We start from the raw sequence: 26,058 nt of genomic DNA on the forward strand, positions 1-26,058 counted from the left end.
GACAGGCCAGATGTAGTTAAAAATATATGGTATGCAATGTAGTGGGGTTGGGGGTAGGAAAAGAAAAAATGAAAGAAGATGGGATTGGGAGGGAGACAAACCATAAAGGACTCAATCTCAAACAACAGACTGAGGGTTGCTGGGGGGGAGGGAGGACAGAAGAGGGTGTTGGAGAACTGGACATTGGGGAGGGTATGTGCTATGGCGAGTGCTGTGAAATGTGTAAACCTGGCGATTTCACAGACCTGTACCCCTGGGGATAACAATACATTATATGTTTATTTAAAAAAATAAATTAATTAATTTTAAAAAAGAAAAACAATATGGTAATTATGATTGCTGTCACATTCCAAGAATATAACTCTATGTTGCAGTGATTATAAGGAAAAAAAATCCAAATCCACTTAAACCTTCAACCAGAATGTAATACGTTTTTTTCACTCATAAATTCAAATACTCAGTGTCCACTGTGTGCTTGATATTGTGAGCCAAAGCAAGCACATTCCTGCCTGATAAGGCTGAACTCTGGTAGAGAAGGCAAATGTCAACCAAATAATTACAAAAACAAACTTCTAGTTTTGATAGGAGTTAGTAACACTCTGAGAAAATTAAAGGGTCAGAAAAGGGTCACTAAGGCAATCAATGTGCCACCAAGGCAAAAATTCCAGTAGCATGAGCTACTAGCCACAAGTGCCTCCAGACATTTTTCAAGACGTTTTCTCCTGAAGCGTTGTATCAGGCCCCAAGGAGAAAGGAGAATATGTGGGATAAGGCAGTACTAGTGTGGAAAACAGGTATTGAAAGCCCATTCATAAATAAATAAATAGGGACGCCTGGGTGGCTCAGTGGGTTAAAGCCTCTTTCCTTGGCTCAAGTCATGATCCCAGAGTCCTGGGATCAAGCTCCACACTGGGCTCTTGCTCAGCAGGGAGACTGCTTCCCTCTCTCTCTGCCTGCTTCTCTGCCTACTTGTGATCTTTGTCAAATAAATAAATAAAATTTACAAATAAATAAATAAATAAATAGCAAATTCTCATTCCTGATTCTTTTGGGAGAAGCCCACCAGCGTTCAGTACAAATACAGTATAAATACCTACCCCTTCTGCTTTGTTATTCTGCCAGTATATTATGACATGCCTGGGTTTGGCTCAGGCACAGGGTTTAGGTTTTTCAGTCTGGTAAGCTCAATTCCCAGGTTAGGGTTTGATGAATTTATCCTCTACAATGTGTCCCTCTTAGGGTCTAATTCAACCCCTGTAACTACTCTGAATGGTAGTATAGGGGTGGAGTGAATGAATGGCTAAGGAGACAAAAGGAACACAGTGTAGATGGCATTCTTGTTTACAAAGTTACTGTCCCCTCTGAGACTCTCCTTCCTCACAGATGTGGAATGGGACATTGTCATTGCACTAGGAGTCCTACCCCTAAAAGCACAGCACATTGAGGTGATTACATGACTGAGAATGAGCCAATCAGATGTCTTTCAATGGAATCTGTCATTGTAATCCTGTAATTCCAGTGAGTCTCAGCTGATCACTTAACCTTAAATTAAGTGAATTCTGGAGCTGAGGTTTTCACTTAAGGCTTCCCTGAGCACTAAAAAACAGAATGCTGATCTGTAGAGAAAGAAAAATAAGAAATCCAAATCACCCAACTGCTAGTTTCTTGTAAAACCTAGTTATGTTCCCTGCCCCTGAGTTTTGTAAAATACCACTATAATTTTACTTAAAAACAGAAACTAAAACAAAAATACATTTGCTTCTTGCTTATTTTTATTAAGATACTTTGAATGGTTTCTGTGGCTTTAAAGTGCAACAACCTTTTTTTAGTAAGTGTTAATTTCTAACCTTGGGAATTTCCTCAGTGAAATCTGAAACTGGCTTCTTCCTATAAGGACAAAGACCAAAGGAAGAGGTAGAGCCCTACAGATTGATAGGTGCCATCTCATAAGGAAGGAAACTTACATGTGAGGCTGGTCTTAGGTGGCCACATAAGTAAATCTCCACAGGTTCCTGCCAGAATCTTAAAAGTGTATATGGAGGCCTTCACAGGGTTCAGTCACATATACGTGCAGATGGTCTTCAACAACACTTTGCTCTCCAAGGCTTTATCCTTGAAAATGGCTCCTACTGTGGGAGAACATTCCAAAGACAGGGGAAGGAATAAGGAGCTCTTGCCTTGGTCCAGCTTGACAGTCAACTGGCAGTTGTGTCCTGTCAATGACCTCCTCCAATAATAAGATGGGCAAATGTGGATTCTAAATAAATCAGTCTGCTGTTTGAATATTATATGACTAAAATTAACTGATGGTGTAACAAGAGAGACTTTCACAACAGACCTACTGGACTTTGTCTCATTCAAACCATGTAATGGTTTGTAATGTCTTGGACATTGCAGAAATTATTGGACTCTGAAGAAATTAAGACAATGGATATATATAACCCCCAAGCGAAGTAGTATGTGACAGCAGTCCCAAGAAGTTGCTGTATGCATTATACTATATAATATATGCACAGTGACTAAATATATCTATAGATATACATAGATATAGATGATATAGATATATGACAGGCAAATGTGTATATGAGTGTTTGTGGTCATCAGTTGTGTTTTCTGACTTTTAGATTATTACTATGCCTTATGGTTTTTCCTCATTAGCATGTCACACTTGACATAAGCATATCACACTTTCTCATTAACATATCACACTTATTTGCTTACATATTTTTCTTAAACTAATTCATAATTTTCTCTAAATAAATCTGAAAACTGAACTTTAGATGACAACCACTACAAATGAGAAAGAGGCTCATAAATAAATAGAAAGTAACAAGAATAAATAGATAAATTTCCGGCTCTTAAAAGGGTGAACGCTTATGACAAAGGAGTTTCCTGTCCTCAGCATAATTTAAAAACTGAATCTATAAATTTTCTGATATATGAAATAGGACCTCTGCCAGACTTTGTCCCATTAAACCTTTGGTTGATATGATCCGAAGTTATTGCTGGATCCTAGTTTCTTCTCATTAACATTATATTCTTCAGTTCTTTATTTAGCAGCTTATAACCAGAGTTATACCAGAATCAAGGAACGCCTGGGTGCTCATTCAGCGTCTGCCTTCAGCTCAGGTGATGATCTCAGGATCCTGGGATCAAGCCCTACATCAGGTTTTGTGTTCAGTGGGGAGCCTACTTCTCTCTCTCTCTGCTGCTACCCGGCTTCTCTCCCTTTCCCTTTGTCAAAGAAATAAAATCTTTAAAAAAAAAAAAAAAAAGAGTTTTACCAGAATCCAAACTAAAGAGTAGAGTTAGAATAAACAGCTTACTGAAGCAGAAACATTGTTAACTACCAAACAACACATACTGAAGATATAATTTATGATGGTCCTGAGACACAGGTTGAAGATTCTGAATACAATTCCATTTTCAGAAGTCCATGTGTGAACGAACGTTATAGAACACTTTTTGGTTAATCAGGAACCATTAACATACCTAAGGTCATGAAAAATACATGAATTATTACTCTTTTTCTAGGTAGAGGAGCATGGGTATAGGGAAATACCCTAGGAAAACATGTTCAACTCTAGCAAAGGTATCTGTAATTAATATTTATTTATATAGAGTCATTTATGAATTCCTCCAATGACTACACTTAACACAATTTTATGTACATTCTGAATGACACTAATATGTCAGTTTTGATGATAAGGTTGTATATATAGAATAAAGCAGTCTTAGCAGTGGGAGTCCCTTCTGGAGTAAGGCATCCTGTGTTAGATTGGACCTCTTATTGTATGTAAGAGTTGCCTTTAGAAAATCCTTGTTGCATTAAGACTTTTATGCCTGGACATTCATAATAGGTAGCAACATACCACAAAACTATTTAATGAAGTTTCATCGGCCCTTGTTTGCCTTGGCAATTGCTTTGTGGACCGCCTCTTTCACATCCTTGTTCCTCAGACTGTAGATCATGGGATTGAGCATGGGGATCACTGTGGTGTAAAACACAGCCACCATTTTCCCCTGCTCCACAGACTCCTCAGTGGGACGTCTGAGATACATGAATATGAGAGTCCCATAAAACATAGTAACAGCTGTCAAGTGGGACCCACATGTGGAAAATGCCTTCCTCCTGCCATCGGCGGAGCGCATGCGTAGCACAGTGACTACAATGAGGGTGTAGGAGATGAGAACCACAGAGAGAGAATACGTGAAGTTAATTCCAGCAATAACAATCATCGTGTATTCTTTGATGTGGACTCCCCCACAGGCAATCTTGATGAGAGGAGGGTCTGCACAATAGAAGTGGTTGATTTCAAAGTTTCCACAGAAGTATAAGCCATATGTCCAGAGTGTACATATTAAACTAACAGAGAACCCATAGACATAAGGCACAGAGATAAGTCGAACACAGACAGTCCTGGACATTTTACTTCCATAAAGCAAAGGGTTGCAGATGGCCATGTAGCGATCGAAAGCCATCACTGCCAAGATATAGACTTCCACGTGCACAAGGGCAATGAAAAAGTAGCACTGCACCAAACAGCCCACATAGGAAATGGTTTTTGTCTCTGATATTAAGTTTTCCAGCATTTTAGGGGTGACGTTGGAAGAGAACCACACATCCACAAAAGACAAATGACTCAAGAAAAAGTACATAGGGCTCTGAAGCTGAGGACTGATGCTGATCAAAATGATCATGCCAATGTTCCCTAACAGAGTGATCATGTACACGACAAGGAATACCACAAAAAAGAGAACTTGAAATTCCTGACGGCTGGTCAAGCCCAGAAGAATAAATTCTGTCACATCTGTGAAATTTGGCATTGCCTTACCATAGAGCCAGTCTGTAGTACCTACAGAGAAATAAAAAACAGGAATGAATCTGCTTTATTCTTGAAATTTTTGAGACGGATTTATCCTTATTCTAATGGAAATAATTTAAAATCAATGCAATTATGCACCATGTCCAAGTTTAGAATAGGTAGGCTTCATTGTTTCCCTTAATAGGTCTTATAGGTAGGTACATACCATGAATATTCATTAGTTCTTTATCAGTAAAATAGATAACTACATACATTGCTATCATATATTACTAAAATTGGACATTCACATTTGCTTAATTATTACACTGATGTTAAAATCTCAAGGCACAAACATGATCGAAGTCAGATTAAAAATTGTCAGGGAATGGCTAAATCCTTTCCAACTTATGGACTTACACATTGATGTTGCAGTCTAGTTATTGACATATTTTCCCTACCATATCTTATCATATACCTACAACATACGAAATTCCTACATCATATTTTATTTTATTTGACTAAACATTATGCTTGTTTGCTGCATGCACTACTAAAATTATGTCAATGGTAAATATCATGAAGTAAAGTTTAGGTGACATGTTATTTCAGATTCTACTGGTTTTCAGATGCAATCAATGCTACACCTGCTTATTTATATTCACACTTAATATCCTCTCAAGGAAAAGGTTCCGAAACAATATTTTCCCCATTTACTACACTTTTCTATCTTACTTCTCTCAAGGAGTAAAAACTTGTTATAAGTTCTTAAGGACATCTGTAGGATTAACACCATCTTGGAAATTTGAGCTCCCCTTAATATTAATATTTGAAGGGTCTATTACTCTTGAAAATTGACCTTGGTTTATAATTGCTTACCTTAGTTTATTTACAAACATCAAAGCCAATATTATGGCAGATATATTTGTTACAGCTAGCAGTTCTTTTGTTTTGTGTTTTTATAAGAGAGGGAGAGGGGGTAGAGAAGAGACAGAGAGAGAGAATCCCAAACAGGCTCTATGCCTAGCACAGAGTCTGACACAGCACTCAATTCCACAACTCTGGGATCAAGACCTGAGCTGAAATCAAGCCTCGGATGCTTAACCAACTTAGCCACCCAGGTACCCCTAGATCTAGCAGTATTCTAAATTCTGGAAATCTGAGAATGAACAAGATATATAAGATTCTGGTTTGCATCCTACTCTATCATCATTGAAAAGACCAAGCAATACACAAATGTACAAATGAGATACTTTAGGAGGTGGACATACTGTGACAAAATGGCAGCATGCTAGGAAGATAAGAAATAGGAGGAGGCAGGGTGCAGAAAGAGTGATCAAAGATTTCTCTGAGGAGGGGACTTCTGAACTGGTGAGAAACAGCAAGCTGTGTAAAAATATGAAGGGTGAATGGCATGCAATGGAAAAGCTCAGAAGGATAAATATTAGCTTGGCACTAGGTGAAAAAGAGTGTTGCTAGAGACATCCTTTTATATCATGTAAAAAAATATATATGGGCTCTGTGATTATATCATGGCCACCTGTAATTGGTAGCACGATGAATTCAGGAGTGAATTAATCTCAATGAACTATATTCTTACCCTGAAAATGTTTAATAATGGAGTTAAATATGCTATTAATTGGGTACATAACATAATAGGCACCAAAGTTTTAATTCTGATCTAAGTTTCCCATTACTATAGATTTCCATGATTGTAACCCATCTTTTGGCTCATTTCAATCCTGAGTCAGATAATGTCTGCAGTTTGTTTGGGGGAAGAGCTCTAAAGTGAGGGATTTCTCTATGCAAAAACTCCTGACCCCACTTGATGAACCCATGATTCTCCAGTTCACAGAGTTGACTTTGGTTAATGGTTCTACTTATTTTAAGCATAAAATGATATAAATATATTTTTCAAGGTATGTAAGAAACATAAACTAATACTATTTCTCCAATTTTGTTTTAGTTCCTGCATGAGTGTGTATTTATTTTCCTCTATACGTAATCTTTAGCTCTGTGATAGTAGAGTTTGTCTCATCCATCTTGGGAACTCTTTAAGTTGCCTAGTTAAGATGTTACCTGTAAACGGATATTCAAGAATATTCACAGTTATGATTTTTTTTAAAGTGTTGTGAAAAGTGTTTTAAAAAGTCTAGTTCAGCTTTATGGAATACATTATAGCATTCCAACACACAAAAACTAAGACAGATTTTTCTAGTGACAACAGTCTCAGCTTCATAATATCAGTAAGAATAGCTAACTTTTACTGAGTGTTCCCTGGAACTTTAGCATGCAAAGGTCCTATGAAACAGATTCTATTAGTATCATCATTTTGCAATGAAGAAACCAAAGCACTGAGACTAACTAGGTCTCCCTGGCCAGACAACAAGTAATTGACAAGATTAGGATGCAAACCAATTAATTTAACTGCAGTACCCTTAATGACCTTATGTTGTTGCCTCTTTGATTACTTATTCTATTATCCTATTTCTTTACATTTAAAATTTAGTTTGATTATCCTCCAAGACATAACAAAGGTATCCTTTTAACAGTCCATCCTAGATGAACTAGTCCTTTGCAGGACCCTTGAGCAGGCTGAACTACAGAGGTAGTAGACCATTGCCTCTCCCTCCTCCTTGAAGTTTAGATCTGGGATCAGATGTCCCAGTGAGTTCTGGGATAGAGTCAGTTTATTGCAGAAGTGCATCATCTGTCAAAACAATGGAGAAGATAGAATGTATAATTTACAAAGATATGTATTTTTTTAATTAACCTTTCAGGAACTTCCCATAAAGAAAAACAGTAAAGGTATAATTACTGGCCCAATCATTAGCACTGATAGGATATCCTCAACTCCAGTCACATCTATTTTAAAACAACAATGTGAAAATCAATGGTATTTGCAGAGAACGGTGTGAAGGCTAACAAACAAGGATTAAATTGTATAAATCTGCATTGTAATGAGCTCATTCTTGGGATGTTTTGAACAGATAGAGAAAGAATATTTCCCAGTAATATCATATAAAGCACTGTGATAACAAATAAATCTACAAATAAAGTCTCAATCTCATCTTCAAAATATGGATAAAAATGAAAATATTTGACTGCATTCATCTGTTTTGCAAAGAGTATACAATTTGTAGACCTACCTTCAGCGGAGGAGAACATCCAATGATAATTGTTCCCTATTTATAATAGAATTTTGAACACTGAGAGCATTGAGAATATCTCCCCAGGAAACTACCCCGGTAATTATGATAGGAATAATGATTAAACGCCAGAAATGTCTCAGGGGTAGGAGAAGTTAAGGGCTGTTAATGAGAAGGGTAACCCTGATAGTAAAATTAAGAAATCAAAATTCTTGATAACATGGTGTAATCTCTCCCACCTTTACATGAGTTCTGCATTCTTTTGTTCTCATTTAGCAGTTATGCATCTTGGGAAAATATTCTTGGTTTGCATCATGACAAGGAGAGATAAATGTGCTGTATGTTAGAGATGCTTAAATATAATGAAGGTGACAGATGTAGACATGAATGTAACAAAAAGATTTATTTTTCAAAGTACTTTGCAAAAATATCCCAAATACTCAACAAATGAAAAAATTGCTTTAAGTTCTACTAAAAACTTAGATTCATAGAAATTACAAGTCTGGAGAGACCTTGGAGAGCAGTGACTAGAAACTAAAAATTAACTGGATGAATAATAAAAATGATTTATCCAAGGAGAACCACAAATTAATTTGAAATTTGGAAACTCAAACCCAGAAAGTGCTGTTCTCATTCTTCATGGAGCACGAAACTAAATCTCTAAAAAGTAAATAGGGATAGCTTTTCATTTTTTTGGGTGTTGGGGAGGCAGTGAGAGAATGAGAGATATAGCACAGATCCAAATCCAACTGTTAACAGCCTACATATTAAAACGTTTTAAAATCATACTTTGAAATTTATTAGTAATCAGCAACTAACTGGCATATCGAGAGTTCTCTAACAAAATCCAACTGGTGAATAAACAGTTGTCCTGACAAAGTTATTTTTAACTAACCCCAAAAGTAACACTGAGTTAGACCTTAAAGTTGTTTTTTTGGGGGGAGGGGTTAAGTTTTGCAACTATAGGCACAGTGGTAAAGTATGATTTAATCTAAATGACCAGTTTGTTTAAATGCAAATACCTTTAAAGCATTGCTGATGGGGCACCTGGGTGGCTCAGTGGGTTAAGCCTCTGCCTTAGATTCAGGTCATGATCTCAGGGTCCTGGGATCGAGCCCCACATCGGGCTCTCTGCTCAGCAGGGAATCTGCTTCCCTCCCTCACCCCACCCTCTGCCTACTTGTGATCTCTCTCTCTCTCTCTCTGTCAAAAAAATAAATAAAATATTTTTTTTAAAAGTTGCTGATGACATGTGTGTATGTGTGTGGAAGTGAGTTCGTATACATTGTTGGTTCCCCTTGAAGAAAATAAAAACTCAAAAGTGGACAAAGAAGAATGTTTATTCTCATATTACATCAATGCCATTTTATATTTATATCTTTCCAGATAAATTTGTAATTACTTAAAGGTGTAATTTAAGTGTGTGTTGGTTCCATTGCAGTACTTTTTGTATTTTCTACATCAAAAAAGCAGATTATTAATGTATGTATTATAGATGTATGTATTGATAAAGAGAATTTAAGAAGTCCAAGTTTTAAAGTTGTTCCTCATGCTTGTATTTCATGAAATGAGGTATGAGAGTGGTGGGTCATGTTATCATTAGCAACAAATACACCACCCTGATACTTTGTGTCTTTCAAACATAAAAATCATTTTAAAATATTTACTACATCTTAGTCACAGATGTGAAAATTATTCCCCATGAATACCAATTTTATTTATTTATTAAGTGGGATCAAGAGAGCTGTGCTTTCAAAATTATGCATCCATTTGCTGATTCTACCCACTCTTCTGTCCAACCGAAGACCCTTTGGCAGGAACAAGGGAGAAGGTCAGTGATCAATGGCCACCGTGGCATTTAAATATGGCACTTACTGGGATCTGTAAGAGAATTACATACCATGCCGAATCTCTCATGAATACTAAAAATGTTGAAAAGGGATGACATACAAGAGGATAGCTTTATTCAAGATAATAGTCTCTGAATAGACCTGCCATTCATATTGAAGAAAATATATTTGTTTCCATAAAATCTCACAATCATTACCAAGACCACCATTTTTATGTTGACATACTAGAAAACTAAATGCAATAAGTTCTTATTTTTACTGCTCCAATCTACTCTCTAAATAGGCAAATTGATAAGTATTTTCCATAATCATTCATTGCATTTTTAATAAGAAAAACAAAATACTTCATTTCAGCTAAATATTTGAATAATTTTAATTAGTGTACCTGCAAATTTTGGCTCAAACAAACTTTCCAATTAATTAATTTTTTAAAAAATTTTAACAAATCCTTACTACTCACATCAATAGCGTTGATTTGTCTCCTTTTTTTCCCACTGGGTTTGAGTCTTTCTCTTTTTTTATAATTAATGCATGAAATAATCTAGTTTTTGTGAAAGTTATTGATATGCTGAACCACAATCTATTGACAAATTCTTATGGATCACATAAGACAATATTAACAAAATTGTATTTTATTTTGTTAAACATGTTCTGCTGATAACTTTTTTCATGGCTTCTTTCACATCTTTATTCCTCAGACTGTAGATCATGGGATTCAGCATGGGGATCACTGTGGTGTAAAACACAGCCACCATTTTCCCCTGCTCCACAGATTCCTCTGTAGGACGTCTGAGATACATGAATATGAGAGTCCCATAAAATATGATGACCGCTGTCAAGTGGGAGCCACAGGTGGAAAAGGCCTTCTGCCTCCCTTCCGCTGAGTGCATCCGTAGAATGGCAATGAGAATGAACAGATACGAAATGGTCACCACAGTCAGAGAATATGTGAAATTAATGCCTGCAAGTATGATCATCGTGTATTCTTTTACAAAAGTCCCTGAGCATGCCATTTTGATGAGAGGTGGGTCTGCACAGTAGAAGTGGTTGATCTCAATATTCCCACAAAAGGACAAGCCATATGTCCACAGGGTTGCAGCCAGACTAGTCAGAAAGCCATATATATAGGGGAAAGAAATCAGTCGCATACAGACCGCCCTAGACATTTTGCTGCCATAAAGCAGAGGTTTCCCAATTGCCATGTACCTATCAAAGGCCATCACAGCAAGAATAAAAACTTCTACATGGACGAGGGCAATGAAGAAGAAACACTGTACCAAACAACCGGCATAAGAAATAGTTTTTGTTTCTGATAACAGATTTTCCAACATTTTGGGGGTCACATTGGAAGAAAACCAGACATCCACAAATGACAAATGACTGAGGAAAAAGTACATGGGGCTATTAAGCTGTGGACTGACCTTAATTAACATGATCATGCCAATATTGCCCACTATGGTGACAACATAGACCATAAGAAAAATGATGAAGAAGAGAACTTGCCATTCCTGACGACTGGTTAGTCCCAAAAGAATAAACTCTGTCACATCGGTGAAATTGAGCATTTTCTCAACTCCAAGTCAATATTTGTTATAAATCTCAGGGATAACTAGGAGGAAATAAATTTAAAAATCAAGTGTTGTTTATTTCTTAATTTATATTTTTATCCATGCCTCTTTTATATTTCTTTATTCACTATGACTGAAAGTTACTAAGATGCCCTAGTACATAACAGTTATATGAATATTGTGACTGAAACATACTGCTACTAAATATTGTGCTTAGTCAAACTGCCAAGACTACTTATATTTCTAAGATTTTTTTTTTTTTTTTTTTTTTTTACTTATTTCAGAGAGAGCATGAGCAGAGGGAGGGGCAGACAGAAAGAGTGAATCCCAAGCAGATTCACCACTAAACACAGCCCTATGTGGTGCTTGATCCAAGGACCCTGAGTTCAGGACCTGAGCCACACACAGACCCCTCTGAGACTATTAGACATCTCTTGTTTCCAATATTGGTATGTTTGGAGGTTTCATATTTTAAGATATTTATGAAGGCTCATAATTCTCTCTTCAACCCAATGTAAAATAATTTCTTACCTCATCACTTCTTCATTATAAGCATATTCTCCATGATTAGGGATGGAAGCCACTTAATCAAATAATTTACCAGCCCTAAATGTTTGAGAAAATATTATTTTTAATCTAATCTCATGCTTCCACCCACTTAAATTAAAGAGCGCAAACTGATCACATTGGTCATCAAAGCCAGGTAGAAAGGGGTAAAGTACTTAACTACATTCATTAATTTATACATATTCCCTGGATGTGGACTCCTTAGCATATAATTATAATCTACTAAATATTATTGACTATTATTTATGGAGATTCCCCTATTGCATCACTCTATATTTCAAATTATATCAGTAAATACAGATTTTTTTTCCCCACAAGACCAGGCATGAGAAAATATTCAGTATTCTCAGTAAAGAATTCTGTTTTTGTTGTTAGACTTGTGTTGAATTCTGGCTCCATGATGTAAGAACTTGAACTGGTTTTATATTTGTTTTCTTTGCCTTTCATTTATCTATGCCTTAATATGATGTGACAGTAACAATAATACTCATTTCATTGTTTAATTATAAGTATGAAAAGACATTACATATTCACACATAATAAATACAGAGCACAATTATTACTAAATGCACTCCTGGAAATTATAGTTTCCATTAGTAGTTTGTAATAATCAAATGATCAAATCTCTGTAGAAAATATCTTTCTCTCTCTGTATCTGTCTCTTTCCTCCCTCCTTTCCATTTCTCAGTCACTTCCATGTGCATAAATAGACACCTTCACACACAGATATCATGTATAGTATAACTAATGGTAATTATAAAGAATAAGAGAAGATAGGGGCACCTAATGGCTCAGCCAGTTGGGTGACTGCCTTCTGCGGGAGTCATGATCCCAGGATCCTTGGATCCAGCCCTGCTTTGGGCTCCCTGCTCAGCAGGGAGTCTGCTTCTCCCTCCCCCTCAGCTGCTCCCCTTGTTCCTGCTATCTAGCTTTTTCTTGCTCCTGCTCTCTCTTGCAAACAAATAAATAAAATTAAAAAAAAAAATAAGAGAAGTTAAAATCTGAGATGCAAATTTAGTCTGACAGATTTGGATAAATATATTTTTATACCAACCTGAGAATGAGGAGAAATATTCCCAGTAAGAATGCAGAAGTGAAAAGAAAATGCTACATGAGAGATGATAAGCAATGTATACCAGGTAAAAGAGAACCTGAAAGTCCACAAGAGAAGTTTCCCTTAAATCTTTGCCTTAAGGGGGTGGGGGACGGGGGAGGGGGAAGAAGAACCAATTAAGAAGCTTTGCCTACCCAGAACCCTGGGGGCAAGTAACCCTCTAGAGGAAAGTCCACACTGTTGAGTTTTGGTTTTTAATAGTAGGTTTGCACAATTTGGTTTTTCCCCAAATTCAAGTTATTTTGATCTTCTGGGATCCAAGAACACAATTTGCTTTGGGTTTGCATCATTTTCAACTGGGTGATGGTGTCACTCAGTCTGCACAAGGCAGTCTTATGTTCTGCAGTCCTTGGTCTGTGCCACTGGGCTTTTCCAGTGAAAGGTGAAACAGGTAGCATCATTCCCTACAATGAAAATTGTATAATATCAGAGCAGGAAAATGTATCTGTTTCACATCTTTCACTTTATGAATAAGAACATGAGAAAGTTAACAACAACAATAAAGCATATGTTACATTTGCTAACTTAATTTTCACCACCACCATCATTATTATGATATCTATTTTACAGTCAAGAGACAGAGCTTAGAGAGTTTCAGTGACTTGCTCAAGGTCATATTTCTAATGAATTGGGGACTAGGTTCCTGATTCCAGACTTTGAGTCTAGAGTTTGTACAACTACTCATCTCAATCCCAAAGGTAACTATTAATTGTGCAGATCAAAAATCTCAACTACTGATCCAAAATGACTCCCATGTCTACTATATGACTGGTGTATATAATATATTCTATAGAATATATTTTATCAAAGTCTTTATGAACTTGAAGGAACAAAAATATGTTCGTTCTTTAGCTAAAAATACGTATTTGATCACTTTGCTTGAGTGCCTGGCAATGTATGCCCTCCAAGTTGTTTCTGCAACAAGAGCCTATTTCAGCTTATTGAGATCAGTGGAGGAATTGCTGGTTTTCCACCAAATCCATTCTTCTTCTCGAACTGCAAGAAGATTTTCAGTAGAGCAATTGCCTTGTTCATGGCCCTACCTAGGATGGAGGCACATGGTAGATATACAAGAAATATTTTTTTGACTAAAGAAAATGGTGATATGATAATCTTTTCAATAGGTGAACTCTATAACTAAGAGAAGCACATGTCTAACTATCACCTAGATATTTCTCAGAATAGTGTCGAGACGCTCCAGGCTTACCATGAAACCATACTTTGGAATTGAGGAGTGTTGATTAAACATATATGAGTTACAGCTCTGTGTGGGTCTTGAGAGTAACTGTTACTTGAGAGAATAAGTTTGCTACTTAGGACCAAAGGTTTACTGTCCACAGAAGTCTTGGGCCTATATCATAAACAGTAACCTACCTCTGACCCAGAATTTCTCTCAATGAGAAGTTAATTATATTTCATCCCCTCAAATATTGCGCTAAGTTTAATTTTTAAGGCCAGCCTCTACAAGACACTAAAAAGCCTGATGTGATTGCTCTAGGTTTTATGTTAAAAGGTGGTTCTCAGTATAAAAAGCCAGGACAACTTCGCACTTAGCATGGAGAAATCCAGATAGGACAACTTGCACAGAGAAAGAAAGTTGAGTTTTTATTATTCTAACCAGAGATCTCTCCAGACCACAAAGATTATTTAATGCAATTATCTACCTATATGGGTCATGAAAAACTTTTCTTTTAAACATTTCCTTGAGGGTCCCTATGTAAAATTAGCAATCTCCTCCCCTGTATTTCATACAACTTAGTTCATATCGCTTATACTAAGACCCTGTTATGCCTTTGATCTCATATTATATTACTTTTCTCATATTCCTGGGTTCTAACAACAATGGCTTCCAATTTTTCCTTGAATATTCAGTGAATATTTGCATTTAAACTCTTTTCTAGATGTTTCTTGTGCTTAGAGCACTACCTCCCCACACACATATAAGCACATGTGCAGAGCTACTATCTAGACCTCTTTCATGAGGTTTTTGCTACTGTCAACTTCTCCCATCCAAGTACTAACCAGGCCCAACCCTGTTTAGCTTTTGAGATCAGACAAGATCAGACCTGTTCAGGGTGGTCTGTCCTTAGACTTACTGTCACTTTCTCAATTAAAAGTTATCTTTATTCTCATGCTTTAGTCAGAGACCCTTTTATTATCCCACAATAATTTTTTTCAGATTTTGCCATACAATTACTAACTTATTACATGATTTACTTGTATTCTATGATAATTGTTTTTGTATGCCTTACACCACTGGAATATAAGCTTCATGAGACCAAGGATTTCTTTTTCTGTTTGGTTCATTGATAACAAATACCTAACACTGTGCCAGGTATATAATATACACTCAGCTAAAACTTGCTAGAGGAATGAGTTAACTGATTAAACAGCAGTTTAGAATGCTAAAAAATAGAACTAGATAAATAAAAGCAAATTTATATACAATATTTTCGGTATTTTATAATTAGAGGGATAGAGATGTTAGTACACAAATAGAGGTGTGACAACAAGTTGGATTCTAAAGGAAATTCTTCACTAAGAACTCCTAGAAAGTTCTATCAAGTTGACTACTCTGAAACACACACATATACATACACACTACACAAATATGCATACACATACATGTGTATACTTGTGAAACACATATGCATACATGTGCAAGCATATAAAAGATTATAGATTTTGTACATCACAATAGCATTTAGCTGTTTATGCCTTATAATCTTTAATTTTTTAAAAAAAAGCATTTTTGAAACTGAGGCAATAATATTCTAAAAAAAGATAGACCATGTGTTATATATGAACAATGGTATGTTCAGTTGAGAGTCTGATATGAGACTTATGACAAGATACAAAGGCAAGTGCTAGAAACACTAAGGGTTCGATAGTTTCTTACTGCCACCAAACCCAACTGAACTATTTAAAAAAACATAAAAGAAAAAAGGAAGAATAAAGCTATCTTTATACTCCCCCAAATTTTCTATAGGTAACTTGTTGAAATATATTTATTGAAATACAATCCAAGTTCCAAACTCACTGAGATTGTGTTATCACCTTCTGATAGTCATTGTAAGAAAAGACATAAAATGGATCTTAAATGGATACCATAGGATGTCAAGTTTGTTCACTTGAAATGAAGTTTATTGAATTAATTATTATATATTTGAAAGGCAGACACTCATCTAGTATAAAGTTACATTAATTACCATGGTTATATAAATCTTATGATATCATATTCTACATAAAATATCCAATTGTCAGGGATGTCATCTCCAATTTTAACAATGCCTCCTGGTGAAATTATATTCAACTGAAGCATTTTAAAATAATAACCTATCATCTCAATCCCTATTCTAGGTGCAAGAAGAGACCATTACAGTTCTTTTAAAATCATACTCGAAAGAGTGACTTGTGAGGTACTGAGAAGCCATGAACAAACATTCCCAATCACAAAATGAACTACTGAATTTGACACTGGGTGAAAGGGAAAGAGTGGATGCTGTCGTCAACACATCTTATTATCTCAGGTCTCAGAGACCCAGAGAGTCTGGTCTACAATAGGCTTCCCTTTTCTTGGTGCTATTACTCCCGTCTCAATTCTGTATTCTTCGTCTATTTATTGAAAACAGAAATAACAAATTTTCTCAGAATGATTTGAAAGTCAATTTACACTTCTAGTGAACTACGGGTCTCATCCTGCATTTGAAGTTTCTGCTTTATTTAGTTAAAATTGTTCTACTGACTGCTTTGCTCATGGCCTCCTTTACATCTTGGTTCCTGAGACTGTAGATCATGGGATTCAACATAGGAATTACTGTGGTGTAAAACACAGCCACCATCTTGCCCTATTCCACAGACTCTTCCGTTGGACTTCTGAGGTACATGAAGAATAGGGTTCCATAAAATATAGTGACAGCTGTCAAGTGGGAAGCACATGTGGAGAAGGCTTTCTTTCTTCCTTCTGCAGAGCGCATCCTTAAGATGGCAATGAGGATAAATATGTAGGAGATGATAATGATTAGCAAGGAATAAGAGAAGTTGAGACCTACCAAGGTGCACTTGGTGGATTCTTTGATGAAGTTTCCTGCACAGGCCATTTTGATGAGGGCTGGGTCTGCACAGTAGAAGTGGTTGATCTTAATGTTCCCACAGAAGTACAAACCATGGGTCCACAGTGTTGAGATCAACTAATGAAGAAGCCATATAGATAAGGAAAAGAGATTAGTCAAATACAGATGGTCCCTGACATCCGGCTGCTATAGAGCAGAGGGTTGCCAATCACCATGTATCTGTCAAAGGCCATCACGGCAAGGATGAACACCTCTAAGTGGATAAAGGCAATGAAGAGAAAGCACCGCATTATACAGCCAGGATAGGAAATGGTTTTGATCTCAGCTACTAGATTTTCTAACATCTTCAGCATGACATCAGAGGAGAACCACACATCTGCAAAAGATAAGTGACTGAGGAAAAAGTACATGGGGATGTTGACCTGGGGACTGATCCTGATTAGTATGATCATGCCAATGTTCCCAATCAGTGTGATAATGTAGACCAGTAAGAACACTGCAAAGAGGGGCGCCTGGGTGGCTCAGTGGGTTAAGCCGCTGCCTTCGGCTCAGGTCATGATCTCAGGGTCCTGGGATCGAGTCCCGCATCGGGCTCTCTGCTCAGCAGGGAGCCTGCTTCCCTGTCTCTCTCTCTGCCTGCCTCTCTGTCTACTTGTGATTTCTCTCTGTCAAATAAATAAATAAAATCTTTTAAAAAATAAAAAAATAAAAAAGAACACCGCAAATAAAAGGAGCTGTAGTTCAGGACGACTGGTTAATCCCAAAAGAACAAATTCTGTCACATCAGTAAAATTGAGCATTTTCTTAAATCTGATCCAGGTAAAGATGCACGTTATCTAATAAAATAAACAGAAATCACAAAATACACTGACCAAATATAGCTGTGCTTATTGTATAATATCATTTCTTAACCCATTCTCTTTTGATTCCTCTGCTAGTTTTCTTTTTTCCTTTTTCTTTTTTCTTTCTCAGGCATCTTTTCTTAGCAGTATCTCTTTCTCTTATGCATGTAATTCTGTATGAGACTTTTTACAGAGAAAATAGAAAAATAGTATAAAATTATAGAAATACACCAACAGAACATGGGATACTTATTCTTGTAGACACAAATATTTTAGGAGGGGTGTCTGTGTGGTTCAGTCAGTTAAGTGACTGACTCTTGATTTCAGATCAGGGTTGTGAGATCGAGGCCAGCATCAGTCTCCAACTTCATATGGGAGTCTGGTTTGGATTTACTCTCCTCCTACTACCCCTCCCCTCCCTCTCTCTAAAATGAATAAATAAATATTAAAGAAAATAATACTAGCAGTCATAACAATCTCTGAAATCTTGGTGGTTTTGCACAGTAAAAGTTGATTTCTTATTCATATAGCAGGCTAATGCAGATGTTACTGGGAGACCTTCCTTCCAGTAACTGAATAAGCCCTGGTCAGAATCTTCATCTGGAATGAACTGGCTTAAGATTCTCTCTCTTCCTCCCTTACCTGCTACCCCTCCCTTTCCTCTCTCCCCTCTCAAAAAAAAACCAAAACAAAACAAAATAAAAAACAACAACAACAACAAAAAACACCAGAAGGAGAATGTTCTTGTTATTTCCTGAAAGCTCCACATTTTAAAATGTGTGTACACTTTTTATTCACTATATTTATAGAGTTTTGAAGGTCTATAATATAGAGAAATTTACTCAAAGCCACAAAGAAATGTTATTTCATAATCAGAAAGTTCAGCATCCATTTCTGAATCTTCTACATTGAACTGTTTTTCAAAAAATGGCTTACTACAACTGTATAAAATGGTTTACTATAAACCAATTGTCCTTATCCCAAAAAGGAAAATCTTTTTGGTTGGTTTAATATTGGTTTAATATTTTTGGTTGGTTTAATATTGGTTTAATATTTTTAAAATTTTGAAAATCAACCTAATCAAGAATTGAATCATTGTCAGCATTCATCCACATTGCAAACAAACCTAATAAGAATAAATTCAAGCATCACCACCTTTTTCAAGCATCTCCTCCATACTTTTAGAAAGTCCTTCTCCCTTGGATTTTTTTTTTAATATTTTATTTATTTATTTGACAGAGAGAGATCACAAGTAGACAGAGAGGCAGGCAGAGAGAGAGAGAGAGAGAGAGAGGGAAGCAGGCTCCCTGCTGAGCAGAGAGCTTGATGTGGGACTTGATCCCGGGACCCTGAGATCACAACCCGAGCCGAAGGCAGCGGCTTAACCCACTGAGCCACCCAGGCGTCCCCTCCCTTGGATCTTGAAGCATTAAGAAATTCTATGGCAATTTCTTTCTTCCTTTCTTTCTGCCTTAGAACATTGAATAAAATAAGAACAATGAAATACTAAGTGAGGGCCTACCATACTCTTCTATGAGTATTTAAGCTTAAAGTAATGCCATGTCTAAAACGTACCAAAAGCTAAGGACATTTTTTAAAGAGTTGAAGAGGAAGTTATTTTTAGTTGTTGACTATATAAAATTAAGATGACTAGCAATCTGTATTCTGGATGCCATCTAGGACATTCTAATACTCTAGTTTAAATATTTTGAGCTCATTTACTGGCAGTAATATTCTAGTTATGCTTTATTTATTTATGAAACCTGTTTTTGTTTCAGTCTACTCATCCAAGCACTCTTAAACACTTTTTACAAATTCACTGATACATTGAATGATTAATAAACCATATGTGTAATATGTAAAGAGAGCATTTTTAACTGCTTATTTTTCACTTATGGCAAATGTGATCAAAACATAGAAGAAAAAGATAAATGCTATTAGGAAGTGAGGAGTGTTACCAGTGAGTAAGACAAGCCATATGAGCTCAGTCTCCAGTTCCAGGAAGGTCTTAAATTTTAGTAGATGTTTAATGACAAATTTGGACAGGGGAATAAAAAGGGGTTCAAACTGTTGACACCATGTCTGTGACCAGTTCAGTCTGTGGTGGAGAATGTGTAGCGGATCAAATGCCATCCAGTCTGCCCAAGAATATCCTGGTTTTGCATCCTGGGGAATACCTCAGTCTTAGGCAAACCAAGATAATTGCTTCCCGTTGGAAATGTCTGGGCCCATAGCGAACCTGCCAGCATCATACAGACATCTTCAGAGCACTGTTTTTAACAAAGAAGAGAACGATAGAAAAATCTCATGTAGAGTGAAATTGCTCTCCCAGCTTTTCTCTAGGTTTGCTCCGAACATCAAGGATGTAGAAGGAAGGGGGCAGAAAAGGAGTAGTGGGTTCTAAACAGTACAGAGTCATTTCTTAATGTCTTCAGAGCAAGTGGGCTTGTCAGTCATTGTGCTTGAACATATTGCTGGTTTGAGCACAGACAGTAGAACTTGTAAAAGTTCCCATCAGTGACTCTGCACATGTGTATGGGGTGACAAAGAGAAAGAAGGAGACAGACAATGGATAAAGTGAGAGAAATGGAAAATGATACTTTTTACTAAAGGACAGAATGTCTTTAATAGAGAAAACAGAAACATAATTATCTGACTATCACACAGTGACATGCGTTGCTGCAACAAAGCTTCTAATCCCACTTCCTGATAACCCTTTCCAAGAACGTTCTCTCCTTCTGCAGAACTGCAAGGACAACCTAGAGGGCCAACACTTCAGACTGACTCCATAAAAACACACAGGCTGTCCTTGTGCATGAACCTGCCTGGGCAGGAACCTACTTGTACATGAGGAAAAAATGTTCTCAGAAGCATCTCATCTGTCATCACCAAAGGATAAATCAGGAGGACTTGTAAGGATTGGATCTCCCATGATGGGGCTTTCTCACTGGAGAGTGTAGACAGAGACCTGTAGAGGTCATTAAAAAGTTACACATTGCATCATCTACAGTAGGAAATGAATCTCAAGAACAAAATGACTCTCAGAGGAATTACGATTTTTAACATAAATAAAATAGGGGTGCTTGGGTGGCTCAGTCAGTTAGGTGTCTGCCTTCAGCTCAGGTCATGATCCCAGGGTCCTGAAATCAAGTCCTGTGTTGGTCTCCCTGTTTGAGGAGAGCCTGTTTCTCCCTCTTCTCCCAGCTCGGTGCTCTCTCTTGCTATCTCTTTCTCTCTCTCTTTCTCTAGTAAATAAATAAAATCTTAAAAAAATAAAAGGGCTAGAAGAACTTGAGATCTTACTTTCTTCCTCTCTTAAAATGTTTTGTCTGTATCCTGTTTATTGTGTTACCTTTGTTGGGGGGGGGAGGTGCTGGGTCTTAGTTTCCCGTGATAATAACCATGGGTCACAACATATATTTCAAGCAATCTGTACTACCTAAGTAAAATTCTATATATTAATAGAGAAAGTTCCTTCTATTTTTCAGTAAGAAAATATTGTTTAAAAAATGGGATAATAAGGAAGATACATGTCATATGTCATACTGACATGTCATTGATGAGCCCCAAACGGGCTTCTCCTCCTCTAAAAAAATTAGTACTTCTCTAACACCCAGCTGAATTCCCAGATAATGGTTGATTTTTCTTTATTGTTTAACACTGTAAAAAAAGATTCAAATTCCTGGATAAACAGTTTTTATTAATAGAAGAGGAGAAAAATTAGCATGATTTAATCATGCAAGACATACGGTTTTCATTTTTATTGCTTTAGTTTGGAGAATTGTTTGTAGATGTGGTGGGTTAAATTTCAGTTTACAATCTCTATATGGTAAAGCATATAACTTTATTCCTCTAATTAAGATTAATTAATATTTTAAGCTCCGTTTTTCAAGCTGGAAGACATATAAGTTGATTCAGTCTTATCCCTAATTTTCATGGGTCTGCACCTGACTTATACAAGATCACTGTCTCAAAGGCATTGCAAAACACAACAATTCTTGACTTTTGTATCAACATCTATGGACATTGACATGCATCTACCTATTTATGTGTCCAGTACTACGTGCCTGAAATACAATAAAAATTTAAAAAAACCACCTGCGGTGATGAAGATGATATTCTATTGATATATTCTCAACCATATCTGGTGAGTTTTCCATATTTGAAGTTCTGCAACCTCTTCATTTTTGCCAATTTTATAAGCATTTGGCCCTTTAAGAAATTGGGAGATTGCTTCCAATGGTTCAACTGGAACAAAGGATACAGGCCAACCTACTACCTGAATTCTACAAACAAATGGAATGGGTGTTCTTTGCTGTGGTAATAGAGAAAAAGATGAAAAGATATGGTCTCTTCCTTTCTGAACTTCCTAGAATAGTGGAAGAAACAGAGGTATGCTACACATAAGATTATAGTTCTATGTTATAAATACACCAGAAGGTAAGGTCATGGGTAAAGCACCATATGGTACCTATACAACCTGAATGTATTAGGGAAGACTTGCTGTAAGAGGTGATATTTCAGCTTAGCCATCAATTATAAGAGTAGAGTAAATTGATTCCATCCTATAATGCTGGAAAAATCTTTAGAAAAACATGGGGGGGCCAAAAGAATAGTGATAGATTCTAAGAAAATCTTTGTTTTATTAACAACTCTTTGGTCAATGCTTCTTTCACATCCTTATTCCTAAGGCTATAAATCCTAGGGTTCAACATGGGGATGACCGTTGTATAAAATACAGCTACCATTTTACTTTGTTCCACAGATTCCTTTGAGGGACATCTGAGACATATGAAGAAAAGGGTCACATAGAGTATGGTGGACAGCTGTGAGATGGGAGCCACAGGTAGAGAAAGATTTGTGCCTGGCTTCTGTGGAACAAATCCTCAGCATAGTAGGAAAAATATAAACATAAGAAATCAAGATGATGAGCAGAGAAAAGGAAAGGTTATATCCAGCCACAACAAACATTGACAGCTCCTTGTTGGAAGTGTCAGAACAGGCCAGCTTAATTAGTGGTGGGTCAGCACAGTAGAAGTGGCTAATTTCACTGGGGCCACAGAAGGAGAGGTTGTAGGTCCAGATGGTCTCCATGAGGCCTGTGAGTGCCCCATACACATAAGGCCCTGTGATGAGGGTGGTGCACACACTCTTGGACATCTTGCTGCCATACAGCAGAGGGTTGCAGATGGCCATGTACCGATCAAAGGCCATCACAGCCAGGATGTACATCTCCACGGGGACCAAGGCGATAAAGAAGTAACACTGCACCAGACAAGCAGAATAGGAAATGAATTCCTTCTCCGACAAGATCTCCAGCATTTGGGGAGTCACATTGTGGAAGAGAAGCACAGATCCACAAAGGACAAGTGGCTCAGGAAAAAGTACATGGGTTTGTGGAGCTGGGCATTGACCTGGATGAGGACAATCATGCCAACATTCCCTGCGACTGTGACCATGTAAATGGCCAGAAACAGCAGGAAGAGGACATTCTGCAGTTCCAGGTGACTGGTGAGTCCAAGGAGAATGAACTCAGTCACTGAGGTGAAATTTCTCCTCCTCATTTCCTTTAGTGAGAGAAGGAAACTCTACATTTACATTGGACTATATATTCTTTTTAAACTCCAGGACTACTGATCTCCATCTGGGGTAAGCTCAGTCGCAGGAAGGCTTTAGAACCTAGGTGTATCAACCTTCCAGGATAGGTTCTATTTGTCTTGTTTTATCCCCTCTCCTTTCTCTGCACTTTCTTCTAATTGTGCTTCTCCCCTCCTATCTTTCTCTGTTTCCTTTCCTCTTTCTTCGCTCTTCTCCACTTTTTATTGAACAAATGTACTTTATGGAGATATCTGGCCCAAAATATAATCTTCCATACTAAAGAATTTCTTTATCCCTTATTTTAACAAGAGCAGAGAAGGAATTTAGGGAGATAAAAGAACTAAGTATCAAAGAACAGTATTTTCCCAAATGGCTTCATTCTTTTTGTGTAACCTAACATTCATTACTAGAGAATTCTCAGCAATTAAGTAAGGCTAGTCCAATGCTTACCTAACCTCCCAGACTAAACAGAATAGGCACTTTCCAGGTGGAGCATGGGATCTTTCTTTGCTATTTTTAAGAATGTGTTTTATTTGCATTTTGGCCATTGTCTGGCTTTTAAATATTCCCAGACAGTAGCACCCCATTAGAATTCTTTGGGAGGGAATTTCCCATTGCATAGAGTTGAGAAGGATGGGAATTCTATCCGCTTACTCTTCCACTTCTGGTTTCCATAATGAAATCTGAGGAGCTAGACCCTAGCTTCAGGGAGGAGTGGGTGGGATCAGATGCTTGCCCTTGATTATCGGATGTAATAATGATTCCAGTGAACAAAATATTTTTGCATCAAACTGATTGCAGTGGGCCTGAAAGAGCAGACTGATCCTGCAAAGGAACACCGATGCTGCAGTTTGAGCTATCCTATCTCCACAACATGAATAGTTATCTGTTCTCTAAGCCTGGTATTCTGGCTACACATGGATTTGGAAGACTATGTATCCTTCCAGAACAGTTTTGTTTTGCTAAAGGTAGCTGGAATTGACTTCTGTTGCTTGCTGGGAAAAAAACTCAGACTAGTAATATTAACTAAAATGCCCATGTTAATTTTTCTCTATTGAGTCATCTGTATTCCCTAAGAACACCCCACAGTAAACTATTCTTTGAGTATAAATAATGAGGAATTGAATGCCATAGGATTGCTTAGAGGGTGAAATGAATTAAAATTTATAAAGCACAGATATTAGTGTGTCTTATAGGCCAAGCTCTGACCCAAATATTTTGTAAATACTAATACATTTAAACATCACACAACCCCACTGCGTTTGATTCCTTATCATTATGGATAGTGATTATTTCTCAGGTTTAGGGTAGAGGGAAATATTATGGACAGTCCCATGTTCTGATAAAACAAGCAAAATAAAACAAAAACATGTTTCATAAATGGGCAGGACTATTTTTAAGATTATACAAAATAAAGTAGGTTGTATGCATAGCACTGTGAACAGTCCGTATCAAGCCCTCAATAAATGTGGGCTCTCAGGCATGTGAACGGAAGAATTCTAGAGAATACCATTCAATATATTTTGATTCCCTTATGTTCTAGACTCATTACTTGATTACTTTCATAAGTAACAATATCGGAAGTCCTAAATGCCTGTACCTTCCTGGTAATTGGCATTCTTTTTTCCATGTAGTCCTTTATAAATCATAAGTCTAATTCTGAAAATGAATATGATTGCCCAAATAAGTACAGAGTTCTCAGGGCTATACACAGTCCCAGAATAAAGAAACCTACTTAGCTACAGGGGAAGAACTGTCTTGACAAGGAGTATCAGTGGCTCTTCTGGTGATTAATGCAGACCAAATTTATAGTACATGTTTGTTTACTCCATTTTCCTAAGAGATTGTACAAATAGGTGAGAAGGAGGCAATTACTTTGTTAGATCTTTTTTTTTTTTTTTTTCACTGAATGAGTCCTCTGGAGAAACAACAACTAGCACAGTCAGCACTAAACATGGGAGCTCATCGCTCTGTAGCATTTCCCTCCTTTATGTTCAGGCTCAGTGTTTTCCTTTGTACATTGGGAAGTCTGTCCAGTAAGACCGATGTCTTCCATGGACACTCAGGTTGCATCCTGTTTCCCAGGTTGATTTTCAGCTTAACTCAATTCTCTGAAACAGTTTTTTCTACATCATTGTCCCAACTTTGGGTCACAATTCTATTACCATGTCACTTTGCATTATGGGCTGAATCATGTTTCCTTGAAATCTATATGTCAAAGTCCTGACTCCCCCAGTTCAGAATATGATTGTATTTGAAGGTAAAGTCTGTGAAGAGAAAATCAAACTACAATGATGTCGTAGGTGTAGGTCCCAATCCAAGATGATTTGTGTCCTTATAAGAAGTAGAGAGTAGGACACAACACACACAGAGGGAGGACCATGACAAGTACAAGGAGATGACAGCTTCTACAAACCAAAGGAGAGTCCTCAGGAAAAAAAAAAAACAGCATTGCTGGCGCTTTGACCTTGGACTTCCAGCCTCCAGAATTGTGA

The 26,058-nt window shown here is 37.1% G+C and overlaps 2 protein-coding genes and 2 pseudogenes across 2 annotated transcripts; all 4 read right to left on the reverse strand.

Moving 5' to 3' along the window:
• Nucleotides 1-3,894: 3,894 nt before the first annotated feature.
• Nucleotides 3,895-4,827, reverse strand: LOC101687347 (olfactory receptor 5M9). The gene has a single exon (XM_004782243.1). It carries the CDS (start codon nt 4,825-4,827, stop codon nt 3,895-3,897), a length of 933 nt encoding a protein of 310 aa, XP_004782300.1.
• A 5,606-nt stretch (nt 4,828-10,433) lies between these two features.
• Nucleotides 10,434-13,200, reverse strand: LOC101684158 (olfactory receptor 5M3). The gene is made up of 2 exons (XM_004782234.2): nt 13,192-13,200; nt 10,434-11,369 (listed from the first exon to the last, which is right to left on the reverse strand). Exon 2 carries the CDS (start codon nt 11,364-11,366, stop codon nt 10,434-10,436), a length of 933 nt encoding a protein of 310 aa, XP_004782291.2. The 5' UTR covers nt 11,367-11,369; nt 13,192-13,200.
• Nucleotides 13,201-16,769: 3,569 nt separating this feature from the next.
• Nucleotides 16,770-17,923, reverse strand: LOC101684454 (annotated as a pseudogene).
• A 4,667-nt stretch (nt 17,924-22,590) lies between these two features.
• On the reverse strand, nt 22,591-23,541 carry LOC101687627 (annotated as a pseudogene).
• Between the last annotated feature and the right edge of the window lie 2,517 nt (nt 23,542-26,058).

Source organism: Mustela putorius, unplaced genomic scaffold (genome assembly GCF_011764305.1).
Source record: "Mustela putorius furo isolate JIRA1106 unplaced genomic scaffold, ASM1176430v1.1 tig00000127_pilon_pilon_pilon, whole genome shotgun sequence".
NCBI classification, from domain to species: domain Eukaryota; kingdom Metazoa; phylum Chordata; class Mammalia; order Carnivora; family Mustelidae; genus Mustela; species Mustela putorius.

Excerpts from the sequence above, each read along its gene's own strand:
- LOC101687347 (XM_004782243.1), bottom strand. The coding sequence starts at position 4,827 with ATGCCAAATTTCACAGATGTGACAGAATTTATTCTTCTGGGCTTGACC.
- LOC101684158 (XM_004782234.2), bottom strand. The coding sequence starts at position 11,366 with ATGCTCAATTTCACCGATGTGACAGAGTTTATTCTTTTGGGACTAACC.